The 18,647-nt window shown below is 37.7% G+C and overlaps 1 protein-coding gene across 1 annotated transcript; it reads left to right on the plus strand.

Moving 5' to 3' along the window:
• Window positions 1-16,800, plus strand: LOC117373888 (solute carrier family 26 member 6). The gene is made up of 20 exons (XM_033970010.2): window positions 1-191; window positions 1,422-1,556; window positions 2,462-2,601; window positions 2,778-2,888; window positions 4,085-4,254; window positions 6,584-6,748; window positions 7,392-7,544; window positions 7,622-7,704; window positions 8,396-8,543; window positions 8,631-8,744; window positions 10,044-10,121; window positions 10,211-10,306; window positions 10,399-10,505; window positions 10,576-10,645; window positions 11,260-11,352; window positions 13,086-13,220; window positions 14,022-14,165; window positions 14,269-14,323; window positions 15,526-15,662; window positions 16,533-16,800. The coding sequence occupies exons 2-20, from the start codon at window positions 1,429-1,431 to the stop codon at window positions 16,563-16,565; spliced, it is 2,160 nt and encodes a 719-aa protein (XP_033825901.1). The 5' UTR covers window positions 1-191; window positions 1,422-1,428; the 3' UTR covers window positions 16,566-16,800.
• The last annotated feature ends 1,847 nt before the right edge of the window (window positions 16,801-18,647 follow it).

The following is an 18,647-nucleotide window of genomic DNA, read 5'->3' on the forward strand; positions in this document are numbered from 1 at the left end:
TAGCAGGGCTCGTAAAAATAGGTGATAACATTTAGTTTTTAGTTTATTTTATTCTGCAATATTGTGACGGATTAAGGAAGAGGACACAGAAGACAGGTTGTTACTGTAATCAAGGAATAACTTGGATTTGAAGACCAAATAAAGAATAATTACAACATATTTTATTCTGAATAGATTGTCTACTCAAAAAGGTAAGTTGTATTTATGATTCTTTAAAATTTGTTGTTTTTTTTTTTTTTTAAACAGTATCTCCATATGTTCATTGTCACTGGGCACAATTACACAGCCGGCAGAAATCAGACAACTAGAATAATGGTAAATGGTCTTATTTTTATAAAGTGCTTTTCCAACTTCTAGATACTCAAAGCGCTTCACATCAAGGAATCACTCACCCATTCACACAGACACATTCATGCACCAGTGTACGCAGACACCAGGGGTGAGCCCAAGGACATGTGGGAATGAATCAGTGGACAAACACTCTGAGCTACTGCCGCCCCTAATCAGATAATCCAATACTTATATATGTTTTTGGTGTGTGTAAATCTGATCATCAAAAACACCAGGTGACATGTATCAGTGGCTATGGTTGTTATTATTATTATTATTATTATTATTATTATTATTATTATTATTATTATTATTAGAGTGATTTTTTTGAGTTTTATCACTAATAAAATGACATGTAAATAGCAAAAAATAGCACCAGATCTCTTTTTATCATGGTCCCTCTGAATACTTACATCAGACGTGTGCATATGACATATGAACACACCTGTTAACCAATGGATTTTTAGAGTAACTGCTGTATTTGGAAGACAAACTGCAATGCATCTTAAAATAATTCTTTAGACATTATAACATTTCGTCTTTCATTTCTGTCTTTACCAGCACCGGTGTGAATCGGAACGAAATCCAATTATGGAACCAAACTACTCCACAAATCAGACTTTTGGTGTGCCTGTAAACATAGTCACTGTTTTTACATCTCACCAACCAATGCAGAAAGTCTAACAATCTAGAACATAGTACAGTGTTTTAAATAGATAAAAAGAATATAGTGATTTTTTTGTAGTACTTTTTGTTGCTTATGATCAGAGTTAAATCACTACTGGACCTGATATTGTCTAATGCTTTGAAAGTTTTGCAAGAATGTTTTTTTTTTCATAGTTTGTGGGTTCTTCAACATCTCAACAGGTCAAATAGGGGTCACCTGGCTAGAAACACGTCGTACCATTGTTCAACTGCTTCAAAATAGGGTGTTTTATGACCCATTATAAACCCTTTCATCAGGGTTAATTCTATAGTCCTTCAAACAGCCTATACTTCTGTTATATACCTAGAGGGCACTATGTTGTTGAAGAGGTTTTGGATTCTGGTTTTGTCCCATAGCTAAGCCTCTCTGGTCTGTCCCGTGTCAGTTGAAAGATGGCAGAGCGGAGGAGAGTGGACTATAATATTCACAGAGACGTGCTCGACGAGGAGATAGTGGACGATGTCTACAACCCGATCTACAACACCACCACTGTGAGAGAAAAGCTCAAGAAATCTGTCAGGTAAGCCATGTTTGCTTTTAGTCAGTAGCACAGTGTTAGGACTTTACAGCATAATAAAGGTATCATACTAAATCAACATTTGGCGCTTTCTATCATGTTATAACTTTGTCTCCTTATCAAAATTATGCCAGATGAGGTTTTATAGGTCATCCATGCACGCTTGAGTAATCTAGTGATCTCTCCCGGGCGCTATTCAAAACCTCCTTACAGTGAGCAGTACCATCCTGTCCACAGCTCATGAGCCTAAAAGCCTTTGTAAGCCATGCACCTGCACAGCCATTTTGAAAATAAATATATAAAAGCATGATACAAAATAATACACTTCAACTTGACAAACCTGGTGCAATGTGCAGTTTCATTAGCAGGATGCGTGTTGTAATGTGATAGAGCTCTGAAGGGGGAGTGCAGGGAGCAGGGGGAACTGGGACCCAGAGTGTCAAAAACAAAACTGAAACTAAAAAGAAGTAATAATAATATGTTGTTTTCAGTGAATATAGCATTTTCAAAGCAATAAAAGGTACAGGTATGATCTAAATATGTTATACTTTAACAAATAAATTCTCCATAGAAGTGTAATTCCCCCTCTTTAAGCCTGAGTGGAGGTTGCATGCTACATCTGTTTCAAACCAAACCATTCAAAAACAGGCTTTTCATGTCCTGGATTAGTTTTTATTTATTTCCATCAGCCGTAATCAAAGCCCCGGTAAAATAAAGTCAAGTTGAAAAAGGGCCGTCTCCTGCTTGTTTCTCTGGAATTCTTGTTCCTTGGTTATAATCCTCCACAGTATTGAAGTATGGTTTTAACTTTTAACTTTCTATTTCCATGGAATCATGCAGGTTATATGCCAACACCAGAAAGTTACGTAGTGTCGCTTTAACTGTCTTGACGTGCTCTTCTTCTGCAGCTGCTCTGGTCCGAGGTTGAAGAAGAGCATTCTGAGTACTGTGCCGGTGGTGTCATGGCTGCCCCGGTATCCCGTCAGAGAGAACGCTCTGGGAGACCTCATCAGTGGCATTAGTGTGGGAATCATGCAGCTCCCACAAGGTGAGGTAATCAGTTAGTTATCAGACACAGTTTGAGTTTGAATGACATTATAAATCTGTCCATTCAAATTCAGTGGGCTGCATCCAGACCCACTAGTGTCTTGCCCAGTGACACAACATCAGTGTGTGAGTGGAGATAGAACCATAACCTTATATGTGTATCTCCTCTGGTTGTAGGAATGGCCTATGCACTCCTGGCCTCTGTCCCTGCGGTCTATGGTCTGTACTCATCCTTCTATCCAGTTCTGATTTACTTCTTCTTCGGCACTTCCAAACACATATCTGTCGGTAAGTATCACAGGCAGAGAATTTAAACATTTGAAACATTGGTGGCATCTTATGCTGGTTTAGTTTAGATAGAAATGGCAAAGCTTGTATGATCGCCACTCTACTGCCCCCTCAGTGCACATCCAGGGAAGGCACATTGAGAGAGTGGACTTACAAGTACCTGGGTGTTGCACTGAACAACAAACTGGACTGGACTCACAACACAGACGCACTGTACAGGAAGGGCCAGAGCAGGCTCTATCTCCTGAGGAGACTCAGGTCTTTTGGAGTGAGAGGGCCACTCCTGAAGACCTTCTATGACTCTGTGGTGGCATCAGCCATCCTGTACGGTGTGGTCTGCTGGAGCAGCAGCATCACAGAGAGGGAGAGGAAGAAGCTGGACAAGGTCATCAAGAAGCTCTGTCCTGGGCTGTCCTCTGGACTCAGTGCAGGAGGTGGGGGACAGGAGGGTCCTGGCTAAGGTCTTTTCTATGCTGGGCCATGAGTCTCACCCCCTGCAGGACGCTCTGTCTGCCCTGGAGAGCAGCTTCAGTGACAGACTGATTCACCCTCGCTGTGTGAAGGAGAGGTTTTGCAGGTCTTTCCTTCCTGCTGCTGTCAGACTGTACAAAAAACACTGTTAACACTGAACATGTGTCATTCAACTATACTCATGTGCACTACTGAATACCATGTAAATCTACTGAAGTCACTTTACTGAGATTTATTCTGTTTATATGCTGCACTGTTACTCTTATTGTACATAATAAGAAACTGTGTTTCATTAGAGTCTATTTTTAGTTTATTTTTAAGTTTATTTTTAAATTATTTTAAGCTATTATCTATTACCTTCTTTTATTGCATGTTACCATTTTCCTGCTGTTCTTGAACTGTGCGGTGCAATACTGGAATTTCCCCACTGTGGGACTAATAAAGGCATATCTTATCTTATCTAGGATTAAAGATCACATACTAGGCATACGTAAACTTACCTCTCCATACCTGGAGATGTGCTTCGTTTCATTTACAAATGCAGTAATTCTGCATATTTAGTGTCCTTCGCAAATTCTTGCTTCCACCTTGTGATGTCATCAGGTGGTAAACCTGAAGCCAGCCATAACTTTGATGCAGGCAGCTATTTCTTTTAGCCTCACTTAAACTGCACCTTAGTACAGTGTAATAGCAGATTGTCCAAAGTGTATTTTGTTGTTGTGCAGGCACGTATGCAGTGATGAGTGTGATGATCGGAGGAGTGACAGAACGATTGGCTCCAGATTCAAACTTTTTGGAAAATGTAACAGGAGAGGCCATCATAAACACTACGCTCCGAGACGCAGAGAGGATCAAAGTGGCAGCAGCAGTCACATTTATGTCCGGGATATTTCAGGTAATAAATCCAGACATATATTTTGATTTATTTACAAATGGACATTAGTAGATAATGCTGTGGTTTTACTAGCATTGTGCTAATGCTTTCCTAGTCTTTTTTTTTTTTTTGGCAGCTTCAGCACAAACTAGATACTGTAGCTTTCTGTTCAAAAACGCGTAAATCTAAGTTTGTGTTGCCTCCAATGGCCTCTGCAATTTCCTGCACGGTGTGTTGAAATGCAACACATTGTGAGGATATGTGCTGGTGACAGCAGAGAAAAAGCTTTTTCAACAACACACAGACAGTGACAGAAAAGGCTCACCTGCACAGACAGGAGGAGAAGTGGCATTGGTGTTAAGTTGATCCAATTTGCCTTGTGTCAAACAGCAGCTCTGCAGCACCCATATATATATATATATATATATATATATATATATATATATATATATATATATATATATATATATATATATATATATATATATATATATATATATATATATATATATATATATATATATATATATATATATATATATATATATATATATATATATATACACCGTAAATTTCGGACTACAGAGCGCACCTGATTAAAAGCCGCACCAGCTAAATTTGAAGAGAAAATCAATTTTGTACATATATAAGCCGCACCTGAATAAAAGCCGCAGGTTTTCATATTGTAACATGAGATATTTACACAGAAAGACGGTGCACTGACACGCTTTTTTTTTAACTTTGCCTGAAAATTGGAACCAACACGACATCAACACGGGATGAACACATCTGCAGGTTTAGAAAATAAAACTGCACCAAAACGGAAAATCTGCTTTTATTTCCTCTGAAAACTTTTGTCGTCTTTTACATTGACCAAGTTGGATTCATTGATGTCGAGCTTACGTGCAGTGGCTCTATTTCAGGAGTCGGCAACCCGCGGCTCCGGAGCCGTATGCGCCTCTTTCAGCCTTATACTGCGGCTCTGCGTGGCTGAAGTGTATTTTATTTGTGTTAGCTCTTTTTTGTTGTAGTTTAAATTGGAAGATTATTATGATCTTACAATAAAATTATATTTTCTTATTTTTCGTTGCTCAAAATAAGCGTCACACTCGCGGAACAATGTTCAAAACAAACACCGCTCACGTCTCACAGACACAGACACAGCTCACAGTCCTGCGTAAAGAGCCCTGATTTTCAGACGTTGTGCGCACAGGGGTCAGGAGCAACTTTCGCCCGTCCCTAATGACACACTAATAAGCTCGTCCGTAGATGTATCATGAAAATCCTGCTGGAAATCGCCACAGAAATCTATTTGATGTAGTAGCAAGTTTATTATCTGCTCTTGTCTCCGCGGTGACGTATCACGTTTAACACATCAGACACGACGCACAAAAGTAGAGCCACAAGCGAGTGAAAATGAGCCAAAACAAAAGTCTTTGGAGAGCTTTTAACAAAGGGGAAAAGGACAACTGAGGAGCCAGAAGAGGAGACTACACCTCCAAGAAAAAGAAAGATAAATTTAACAGACAATGCCCACTTAAAATCTGGGTTTGTCGCTGCAGGTGACTCACGCGCACAGTCCGCTCTACGTAACATACGGGAAAAGCAAATAAGGCAATGAAACCTTCAAAACTGCTTTGGCACATGGAGAATAAGCACCTGGGATTAAACAATACGCCTTTAGAGTTTTTGAAAGAAACTGCGGAGCAGAGTAGACATAATCACATAATCAGCGCAGGGCTCCCTCTGATGCAGCGGTTTGGTGAGTTGTATTTTTTTAATGCACTTAAGTTGTTTTTGCCATATTTATCTGCCACGTGTAGAAGGCTTGTCCGTGAAAATAAAACCCAGGGGCCGTTATCCAGTAAAAAATCCATAAATAAGCCGCACTGCTGTACAAGCCGCAGGGTTCAAAGCGTGGAAAAAAAGTAGCGGCTTATAATCCGAAATTTACGGTATATATATATATATATATATATATATATATATATATATATATATATATATATATATATATATATATATATATATATATATATATATATATATATATATATACACAGCACCCTTATATATACATAATCCAAGCGCTTTTTTTTCTTTTCCAAGCCCTTTTACTTTTACCACAGACTGCGTAGGTCAACCCAAGGTCAGCTGCGTTCACACCACATTGCCCCACTTCAGAGGGCGAGTGGAAACCACATGTTTCAAGTCCTCTCAGAGCGGCCGTTTCCGTGAATGAAAATATAACTTTTGAGCTCACATCAGCCCAAGCTCTCAGAGCAAATGCTCCTGTAAGTCGACCTAACTAGTGGCCTAAATGCGTTGTATCTCCCCTTGCCCCTCACAGGTGCTCCTAGGCCTGGTGCAGTTTGGTTTCGTGGTCACATACCTCTCTGAGCCTCTGGTCCGTGGGTACACCACCGGAGCAGCCATCCACGTCATCGTCTCCCAGCTCAAGTACACCTTTGGGATCAACCCCACCAGGTTCAGTGGACCTCTGGCTCTCATTTATGTAAGAACTCATAAGAAATTCACCAATTGTGTAGTGTTTCAACAAACAAACTGGTGTTGTCCTGTGCACTTCTGTGTTTCTATAGGTGTTTGTGTCTTAATGCTAATGCTAATTTTGAAGGATAAGGATATAGGATAATATTGAAAAAAAGAAAAGAAAAAAAGCCACAAACTGAAGTAATCTACACATAAAAACAATCAGGTACCATTTATTTTACATTATAATTTGCAAAAGAAAATTCAATTCTGGACCAAAGTTTTAGAATGAAGACGTTTCGCCGCTCATATAAGCAACTTCTTCAGTTCTGGTCAGATTACTGGTGGACACTGCCTTATATCTGTCTGAAGAGAGGAGCTAAATACACTGAAACTAACACACCTATTTGTTTACAGTTTCTGTTAGTTTAGTTTATTGGTTTATTTCAACAAGGACCATGTGCAAACACATTCATCTTAATAAACAAGAGATACATTACACCACATTTAGCTAAAGCTAGTCTCCATCTGGAGTAGGTTAACAGACAACTAAAATACATCCAAATATGCACCCCTTTACCATCAAACCATACATTCTCATATTCCTTCTTTTAAAGTTTACCTTATCAGTACATTTCTACCATTTCTCCTTTTGTCTCCTTCCACAGACGGTGTTAGAAATTGGTTCTCTTTTGCCTGAAACTAACCTGGGGACTCTGGTGGTCAGTGCTGTCTCCATCGTCTGCCTGATTCTAGCCAAAGAACTCAACACGTATCTAGCAAAATGGCTTCCTGTACCTATACCAGTGGAGCTAATAGCTGTAAGAATACACATGCATGGTATATACATGTTATTTTCCATCTAAAATGTGATTGATTTTGTATTGTGTGTCCGTAGATCATTGTAGCCACACTGATCTCCTGGCAGGTTAACTTGAATGCCAAATATGGTATCGATGTGGTGGGCGACATTCCATCTGGGTGAGAAAAAAGGGATTTTTATTTTATTTTTTTAAATGAAGACCAAATTGAATGTTCAAATAAAAAAAAAAATATATGCATGTTTGGATCAAAGTATAGCAGTTCTTATATTGTATAGAGAGACAGGTTGAGACTGGCCAAATTTTTTTGTTTTAAGGCTTGATACCTGATTTGTTAAAAACTTGAAAAACAGAACTACTTCAACAACTATTCACTTATCTTATGCATTCAGACCATTGTAATTATTCATCACAACTTCAGGAGGCCAGACCGCGGTTATGCTAACAACAAGTAGCATGATAACCACACACTTCCTGATTCTTGAACAAAAAAATGCTTTATAATTAAACACAGGCAGTGCATAGTGGACTTATTTTAACATCAAGAGATGCTTATGCAATATATCTGTACGGGGGCAAGACAAATACATACAAAAAATCTTGTACGGGCCCTTAAAGTCGTTCCTAGCTAACTGCAGGTGAGTTGAAGCCACGCTATGACTTTATGTTGCCAAATAAACAGACTAATTTTTGAGCATTTATGCTATAAGCTTGTTTTGCTAAATATTTTCTGAATTTAGAAGTTTTGTTCATTTGAGCAAAATTCAATCACAACAAATTAAGTTAGTTAAAATATGTAGTCACATGACATGTTCAGCGCTATTTAAGCCGTACTTCTTGTCTCTCCACAGCCTGCAGCCGCCAGCGCTCCCCGACATCTCTCTCTTCTCTCAGGTGATCGGAGATGCGTTCGCCATTTCTGTAGTCGGATATGGACTGGCCATTTCTCTGGGACGAATCTTCGCTCTCAAGTATGGGTACAAGGTGGACAGCAACCAGGTAAGTAAATGGCAACCTATTTATATATGCAGTGTCTTACTACCTAGTCATATATATTCCCTATGATGATGTACTGTATATTGACAGGAGTTGATTGCCCTGGGTCTGAGTAACACCTTTGGAGGGATATTCCAGTGTTTTGCTATCAGCTGCTCAATGTCCAGGTCTATGGTCCAGGTCAGCACTGGAGGAAAAACCCAGGTCTGTTGACATTTTATTATTCAAGGACACGAATTAAGCAAAATTGATATTTTTGAGCAGGTGATGGTGCTATTTTTATCTCATCAAACATGTTGCAGGTCCGAATTAGTGCTTCTCCTGCACAGTTTTAGTGGGAGTTTTACTAAATAGATTTTGTTGAGCTTTGTGCCATGTTGGTCCCTCATAAAAAACATGCCTGAAGAGGTTTTATATGTCACCCTTGCTTGTTTGAGTAATTTTGTAATCTCTCCTGGCCTCTATTTGAACTGTTTTTTTGTTTTTTTTTTACTGTTGTTAGCTGTAAGATTCTGTCCAGTCCTGAGCCCACAAGCCTACGTCATCCATGCTTCTACATGACAATTTGCCATAAATATCCAAAAACATGATACAAAACTGTACACAGCAACTTGACAAAGCTAATGCGACGTGCAGCAGTTTCGTTAGTGGGATGTGCGTTGGTACGATAGCGCTCTGAATGGAAGAGCAAAGGGAGAGGAGAAAACAAAAATGAAACGTATAAAACATGTTAAATATCCCCTCTTGAAGTCAATGAACTAGACTCATTTCTTTCTGTTTCAGAGGGTGTGCCAAGGCCTAAATACCTGAATGAAAAAAGAAATTTAGTTTTTAAAGTGTGCTTTCTAAATGTAAACATGATCTTAGATTAGATCAGACCTGTCCAAACAACGGCCCAGGGCCAAATGCGGTCCTCAGACCAATTTTTGTTGGCCCTCATGCCTCCTCCTAACCTGGTCCATTTGATCAGGAAGTATTTTTTATTCCAAACTGCAGAGATTCTACCTCTATAACCTGAATAACATCACAGTGCATTGTGACACAGACCTAAAAATAATCTTCTAAGTCTTATTAAAGGTACAATGTCTCTGTCAAACCTGTGGTAAATGCAACATTTGACTCTCTGTATCGACACTGGCCTGTGGCCCTCTGCTTCAAATATGTTTCAGTATGTGGCCCTCGGTGAAAAAAGTTTGAACATTCATGGATTAAATCATATCAGTACAGAGTTTTATGTATTTTTTCTTTGATTTTGAAGCCACTGAAATAACTGATCTGTGTTAAGTGTTGCGTTACATAAATAATAATCCATAATCGTGTTCCAAAAAGAAAAAAAAAAGCCCTGACCTTTCTCCCTTGAAAACAAGTACGTGCACATTTATATCAAAGCCGGTGTAAATAAATGGTCTTTTGAGTATTATTCTAATTACTGGGTGTAGTAATTGAAACAGAAATGTGATTAGTTGTACATTTCTAATTTCTCCCCACTGTCGTTTTAATCAGGTGGCTGGAGCTCTGTCCGCTCTGGTCATTCTCATTATCACTCTTTGGATCGGACAGCTCTTTGAGGATCTGCCCAAGGTATGTCCTACAATCATGAACATCATTTAACATGTATTATAACGTCCCAAACACGTCGGTACTATTTTGTGATTTTATTCTTTGTCCAGTCAGTGTTAGCCGCCATCATCTATGTGAACCTGCAGGGGATCATGAAGCAGTTTACGGACATCCCAGCTCTGTGGAGGAGTAACTGGATCGACATGGTACGAATAAACCAAAGCCTATATAATAACCACAATTATACAAGAAGTGTTTGATTAGAATGATTTATTTGATTTGAACTTTGGTTGTGTAGGTGATCTGGATAGTCACATTTATACTGACCGTCCTGTTGAACCCAGACCTGGGGCTGGCTGCTTCTATCGCCTTTGCTCTGCTCACTATCATCTTCAGGACTCAACTGTAAGAACTAGACTTTTCACTTTTTTATTGTAATTATATTGTCCTTTAATAATTAGTATTCTTGTTTTAGTCCAACCTACTCTCTGTTGGGACAGATCTCAGACACAGACATCTACAAACCTCTGAACAGCTACGAAGAGGTAAAGACTAGCAAGATTTATTTACTGATTGCAAAGTAGTTAAATGTGTATTATTTTATATTATTATTGCTGTTTATTTACAGTTTAATTAACAGGGCGGTATAACTAAATCCCTCCTCTCACAGTAGTTTTTCTTGAACATCTTCGTCTTTTATGGTCTACCTATAAGTAGTAGGTCTCAAATATACTACCAGACATTGAAAACTGTGGATGTATAGTTAAACTTTTCCTTTTCAAAATCCAAGTAGTTGAACATTGGCAGTTGTATTTGTACTGACCTCGTAAGACTCCTTTTTATGATCCAAGAGTTAAACAGCTCCACGCAACCTCAAGTCACTGACGCCAGGATGGGTTTACACTGTTTACACTTCATATGGTAGCTGTAAAACTGTAACACAATACAGTATGCATTAGCGATCTTGCAAAGAAATACAGCAAAACATGTTGTGCTAATGCTAACCTAAAGCACTCTAGTATCTCATAAGTAAGCACGTACATCATACATGTACATGCTTACCATTTAGCTATGTACATGCATGTACATAGCTTGTAAATAGTTATATAAATTTGACTGACACATTTAGTTGATATTGTCATTCTGTGGTTATTTTCAGGTGAAGCCGGTGCCAGATGTGGTGGTTTTCCGCTCCTCTGCTACTCTGTACTTTGCCAACGCAGAGATGTACCAGGAAGCTCTGGGGCGCAAGGTAAAATCTACATTAAAGGTGCCGTGTATAACTTTCATGGTGGAGTGTCCGCTACCTGCTTGTTTCCAAGGAGATGTTAGTGTTTTGAATGAAATGTTCCACAGTACAGCATTTAAGTTTTATATTTTGCATTTCTTCAGTTACACATGTTTATATGGCTTTAAAACACCTTGAAAAAACATGCATTCTTACTGTGAGTGGGGGTCAACCTCTCCTAGATCTGACCTGTAACATGGCCTGATGGCATCAACTACTTGTTTCCATGGAGGTAATTGCTTTACCTGTAATATTCCACATATGCTTAAACTTTTACTTTTTGTATTTATTCAGTTACACAAAATATTGCTCTATTCTTGAAAGCCATATATCCTCACATCAGATCATTCCATAGATGTAACCTGTAACGTGGTCAGATGATGGTGTCTCCATGGAGATTGCTCAAACTTTAATTACTTCAAATTTTGCAACATTACATGCAAAGAAACAACGCCTCCACGCAGACACGTTAGAAAAGATTTGGAGCTGAAAACCAGGGTTCTGAGCTGAAAACCATTCTACTACAACCATTAAAACACTTCATTTTTGTTCTTTTTTGCTTCCTGTAGCTCACTTTTTCTGCAGTTTCATTCAAATCAATTGTACTCCCAACTTCCTGTCAGTTTGTGTATAATTATCTTTCTCATTCACACACTGACACACATTGTTCTTCTGTCAGTTCTCCGTGCTGAACTCCTCCCATCTTTTTGTTTCTAAGGAAGACACCACAAAAAGGTGAGATTTGACCAATCAGAGCCGAGACATAGGCGATAATTATACGTGTGGTGTAGTGAAATGAAAGCTTTTTTTTTTTTTTTTACTCCTGGAAGCAAAAAGGGTTTCAGTATTTTGTTTTTGACTGACGGTTCAATTTGCACATTCGACACGGTACAATTTTTGAATCAACACAAAACCCCATTAGTGAAGTACTTTGAACTGTCAGTGTGGTTTCTGTTGCTGTTACTACTACAATGACACAGTGTAGTTTCTAAAATCAAACTTCGTGCCATGGAGACGAGCTGGTGGTAGGAGCTGTTACTGGAATGTTCCACAATATCACATTAAACAAATCTAGGAGGCAAGCAGGTAACCTCCACCAGGCACATTTACAGGTTAGATCTGTGGAAAGGTGTTTCTCAGAATTATAAAAAAAAAAAAAAAAAAAAAAAAATACAAACAGTTAAATAAATGTAAAATAGAATATTAAATGTGATAGTACAGAACATTTCAGGCAAATCATAACATTCCCAGGGAGACAAGCGAGTGACTAACCATTTATCAGAAAAGTTACAGGCACCTTTACTACTACTACTACTACTACTACTACTACTACTACTACTACTACTACTACTACTACTACTACTACTACTACTACTACTACTACTACTACTACTACTACTACTACTACTACTACTACTACTACTACTACTACTACTACTACTACTACATCATTTTTTTATAAGCGCCTTTTATAAAACATAAAAGCAGGTGAAAAAAACACAATACAATACAAAACTGGATGATTGTGCGGTTGGTTATGTGCTGTAGGATTGTCTAATTTAAGTTTTAAGTCATGAGAGGAAGTTGAAGAGAGGAAGGGAGTTCCAGAGCGGAGGAGCAGAGTGGATGAAGAAATTTTTTATTATTTAAAAATAACCATTTAATTTATTCTTTACAAAATGTATGTTTTCTTTCAGACTGGGATTGACATCACTAAGATCTTGGCGGTCAAACAGAAACTGGAGGCCAAACGAAAGAGGGTGGAGAAAAAACAGCTGAAGAAAGCCCAGAAAGAGGCTAAGAAGCAGGCCAAGGAGAACAGAGATCTGCAGGTCAGAGGGCGTTTAAGAAAAAGCATTTAATGGATGAGAACCATATGGAGGCAATTGCCTGTGACCGTCAGAATGAGAAGGGACTAAGTCGGCAGAGTATTCATTCAAACTGAGCTATGTTTCTCATCATAGTTTAAAAACGAGTACAGAACTTTGAACTACTTTTGAACACCATAGAATTGGCTATTATTTTACCACTAAAGGACATAAATGATGCATTATTTTATTGTTATTGGCCTTTAAACATGCTTTGAGGACCTTTGCTTTGGTATCTAATGTCTTAGAACGTAAAATAACCACTGTGTATAGAAAACACATCAGTTGTGACATCCATCCTGAGATTAGGTGTGTGAATGAACCATGAAAAAAACTAAAGCTACATATTTAAGCAACTTGAACAACATGCTAACAGAAGCACGCAGCTGTAATGAATACGATTTGACAGCAGAAATGCGAGTCTGGAAAACGAGTCTGGCGATGATTTATGAACTAAAAATATGCAGGATTTCTACCTGTGACGGCACAATTCAGGGAAATTTGAAACTAAGTAATTTTTGATACCCAGAGCAAGACAAACTTGTAAACAGGATGAATGAAAAAGTGAAAAAGCTAAAAAAAAAAAATATTTAAGTCCAGCTATGGTTAGATGAAGGAATATTATAACATTGCCAAAAGCTTAAAAAAGTCAATTTAACATCATACGTGTCTTTACTGTCCTACCTTTGAATGATGTGTTGTAGATGGATTGAAAACAAAGACGTACATTGATTCCTCTTATCTGTGTTTTTTTACTCTCTCCAGGTGGATGTTGAGCACACGGAAATGGCGGGGGTGGCAGTGATTGACATAGAACCAGACAGAGACCCGTCTTTACCCAGAGCCATCATTCTGGATCTAAGTCCTGTCAACTTCCTGGACACGGTCGCAGTCAAGACCCTCAAAAATGTACGTTATTTACTTCCTATTATCCCCGCAGCAACTGGTCTGTATTTGAAATGTTCCATGCCATTGATCTTTAGGTGAATATTGACCCGTGTGTGTGTTTCAGATCAAAAAGGACTATGGAGAAATCGGAATTGACGTGGTACTGACCGGCTGCCAGTGTAAGCTATTATGAGAATACCGACTGACTAATTTACATTTATTATGATCAAGGTCATGGTCAACAATATTTATAGACAACCTCTGGCAACCAACGTACAGAATAATGTATAAAAAAAAAAATCTAATATCATATAAAAGACACAAAATAACAATACTAAAAGTCAAATAATGATAATACAAATAGAAATATAATAAAATTGCATTAAAAACCAGTTCATAAAGGTAAGTTTCTAGTGTGGATTTAAAACAATTTATAGTTTGGACTGATCTAATGCTGAAAAAGAGATTACTACTGAGATGCACGCAAAAAAAATAAAAATAAAGAAGCAGTGAAAGCCGTGTCTGTTATGCGATATAACAGATAATAATGCAAGTCCAGTGATCCTGTAGTATAACACAATATAACAAGCCATAAATTAGTCACAAGTAGTGTAGCCTTTGTGTCAGTGCTAAGCCCCGGTACACGAAAATAAAATAAATAATAAAAGGAGCAGGTTATGCCTTCAAACCAGGTAATAGGTCAATCTTGATGAGAGGTAACCCTGCTTTTCAAGGGATATCTGAGTCATTCATACTTGTATAAATGCAAGATAGACAAAAAGAAAATACCACACAATATTATCTCCATGGCAACAAGAAGGTGGCGTATCCTCCACCAGAAATTAACATAAGTAAGTAAACCAGTCCACTTGATGATTGGGCTGGTTTTGATTAAAGAAATCCAAAAACACCTCAAAGCAATGTTTAAAACCATCTGTTACGACAACATATGGAGTCGAATCTGGAGAAAAATGGGAAATAGAAAGATGTGGACATTTGTAGTTAAAATATACAGCAGTGAAGACCTTTCATGATGTAATATTGGTATGTATAAAACCACATTAGCACGCTGGTTTTACTTACGAGGCACACCCTGTTGAAATGTGCACTTTCTCTACTAAACATGTACGGAGGATAGGGAATATATGGGTGGAAGGAAGCTGAGGCTAGAGCTGCCAGAAGACAAGAGACCTAGAGGAAGACCAAAGAGATGGTTTATGGATGTAGTGAATGAAGACATGGAGTTAGCTTGTTTTAGAAAGAGGAAACAGAGGAGAGACGGAGATGGAGCAGAGGATTAATAGTTCTGTTCTTTCCTTTGGAGATGAAAGGAAAGGCCAAAAATATGTGGTAATAACACATTATTCTGTTATGTTTTCAGCTGGAGTGGTGCATAACTTGGAGACGGGCGGATTCTTCAATGAGAAAGTGACAAAGTGCTGTGTGTTTTCTTCTATTCATGATGCTGTTCTGCACTGCCAGTGTTCATGTGAGACAGAGCGCCACCAGCAGGACAAGGTTAGTATATGTTTTGTAAATGCTTATGCAGCATTACAGCAAGATTGATTCTTGTGACATTTGTGAGTTCACAAGCTCATGACAATCTATCGTCCCGAGGCAAAGTGCCCAAGCGAACAGAAAACAAGCATGGCAGTGCTGACAGACGTACTTCAGCCCATTTTAGTGAAACTACACACTATTTTGTTACTGACTAAACTTGACTATTTTGTTTAAAACGTGGAGAAGGTAAGCGCTTCGTGCATTTGTGGACGGGGAAGATGTCTGCGCTTTTCTCTCAACTGGATGTAACAAAAGTTTGATTTCTCAGCTTGTTCCGTTGTTGTGACACTTTGAATCAGATTTAAATATTCATCATGGTGTTCCACCTTCACCTTCATTTTTTTCAATATTTTATTATATTTTAAAGTCATAGTGTGTAACTTTTTAGCCAAAAAATAGACTAAAATAAAAGCATGATTGCATCTCCACAAACCTGACTTATTTGTCCTGGAGAAGGGCCTCCTTCTGCTTGTTTCAATGTTAATATTTTTTCTTTGGCTGTAATCTTCAACAGTATGACACAAAACTCATCTAACTCCATTGACAATGTTCTGAAGTATGGTTTTGACTTTCTTTTCCACAAGAATCATGCATTCAGAAACTTACATACTGTTGCTTTAATTAAATCTATTTGATGATGTCCTCTTCTTTTCAACTGACATAAAATCTCAATTTCTTTCTGTAGTATTTGGTTTGAATTGTGCATCTGAAAGAACATGTTAAAGTCTGTAAAGTTCACTGGACCTGCATGTATCAATATGTAGCATCACGTTGACAATGGCAATGCTGCTAATTCTTCATTTCTTTCAATACTTCTATGTTTTTCAGGAGGTGAGAGACATGCCAGCCACGCACTTCTGAATCTGGAACACATACAAATATTTGTCCAGTGGTATAGAGTACAAGTATTTGGAAGCCTCTAACAAAACTAAATATATTGTTGGTCTTAGTTTATTTGAATTATTCCATATTTTTGTCTACATTTTATATTCCTGTTTACCCACCCCACAATATACTGCCTCCTATTGCAAAGGCTCTTGTTATAACAGCAAGAAACTGCCACATGTAATTTGAAGAAAATTCAAAATATTTGTTATTGTCAGGGTTTGAAAATGTATCTTGTTATGCTGATATTTTTCATTTTCTGTATAATAAATATTTTTCTCAATTTTAAATAGCTTGTTTTGTTGCCAAAAAATATAATCAAAATCTATATGCAATTCCTGACATTGCTAAACATAGACTAACTCCAGCCACAAGGGGTCACAATTATGCATATGAAGTCATTATATGCCAGACTTAAGCTCTTTTAACACTGTAACATTTTAATGCTTTTGTGCAATGTCAATGAATTGTGTACTGTTCAAACTGCTCCCTAAAAATATGTGTGTAAATATTATTTCCACTTAAAGCAGGTTTTGTTCTCTTGTTTAAAGAATATATCTGGAGTACATTACACTTGTTTGTACTGTTCAAAACTGCCAGATCTGTAATGTTTGGGTTTTTTTGGCAGCAGTGAGCAACTGAAAAAAACAATGTTATTTCATTCACTGCTAAACAGCCTCCAGCTGAGAAGACTGAAGGAATTACCCAACAATGGACAACAACGCTGGGTTTTGTAAATCTCACCAACAAGATCTGATTTACAATTGAACCCACAACACAACAGATCAAATTAAAGATGCATTATATGTAAACTTTCCCTTCTTTGAACCACCACGTGGTTAATGTGGTTTTTGGTAAAGGTTAAAATTTTACTTTCTGGTTGGACATGGGCAGTGGTGGTAGGTAAGAACAAGTAGTAAAGTATTGTACTTTTTAGGTATCTGTACTTAAGTAAATTTTATAGTGGATACTTTTACTTACTTACTACATTTGAGTTAATTTTACTAAAATTATGAATATTAGTATTTAAAAAAAATACTAGGGTAAAAACTAAAAAAGAGAAAGGGATTACATCAACTATAACGCGATGTCAGAGAGTTCCAGTTGATCCTGTTTATGAAAGGCAAAACAAACTTCCTGCACCGGACCTGGCCACACAGTCTTTTGTGGCCAGTATTTTGCTAAAAAACACTTCAGCAACATGGGCCAGACTAATGGGACTCACACTGACAAAGGTAAGAGGTCACTCAATTCTGGCCATAATAGTTTATTATAATTAAATAATTTAATGTGTAAACCTAGTAACCAATTTGTATCCTAACTGTATGTAACCGAATTCAAAGCAGTAGTAGAAGTTAATAGTGGTATTGGCCAAATTGCCTATTAAAAGTATAGTGTCAGTATTGTGCAATGAAATTTTACATTTTTACTTCTACACATCACCAGGTACCTTTGTAGCTGCTGTACAGTATTCATATTAATTCATTATCAGTAGAGTTACTTTTTGCTTTACTTCTATATCTGAATTTTTCTTAGATCCCATTAAGACTGTCATTAAGTAGAATAGCAGCATTTAAAAAGTAAAAGAGCAGATATTGCAATTTACTGGCAACAATATCATCAAAGGTAATAGCAGTAGTAGTTGCAGTTATAGTAGCAGCAAGAAAATATAGTTCAGTCAACTGGACAAAATGTTTTTGGTGAAGATGTTTCGCTGCTCATTCAAGCCGCTTCTTCAGTTCTGGTCAGATTCCAGGTGGACACTGTCTTCTACCTTTGTGAAGAGAGGAACTAACACCTGTTGTTTACAGTTTTTGTTTGTTGGCTTGGTCTATTAAACTACACTAAGTGTGAACTGTGCCTGAGTCATAATCATTCATGCCCTATTGGGAGCTCTCATACACAATAGCATACTAGCTCTCATTATTGTTTGTTTAGATTTAGGTCTGAGGATTACGTTATAATGAGATAAATGATGTCTAAGCCCCCTCCTGTTCAAAGATGGATTGTCTTTCCTAAAAAAAAAAGCCTCTTTAACTCCCCTCTCACACCAATAGT

This window comes from Periophthalmus magnuspinnatus, chromosome 7 (genome assembly GCF_009829125.3).
Source record: "Periophthalmus magnuspinnatus isolate fPerMag1 chromosome 7, fPerMag1.2.pri, whole genome shotgun sequence".
NCBI classification, from domain to species: domain Eukaryota; kingdom Metazoa; phylum Chordata; class Actinopteri; order Gobiiformes; family Gobiidae; genus Periophthalmus; species Periophthalmus magnuspinnatus.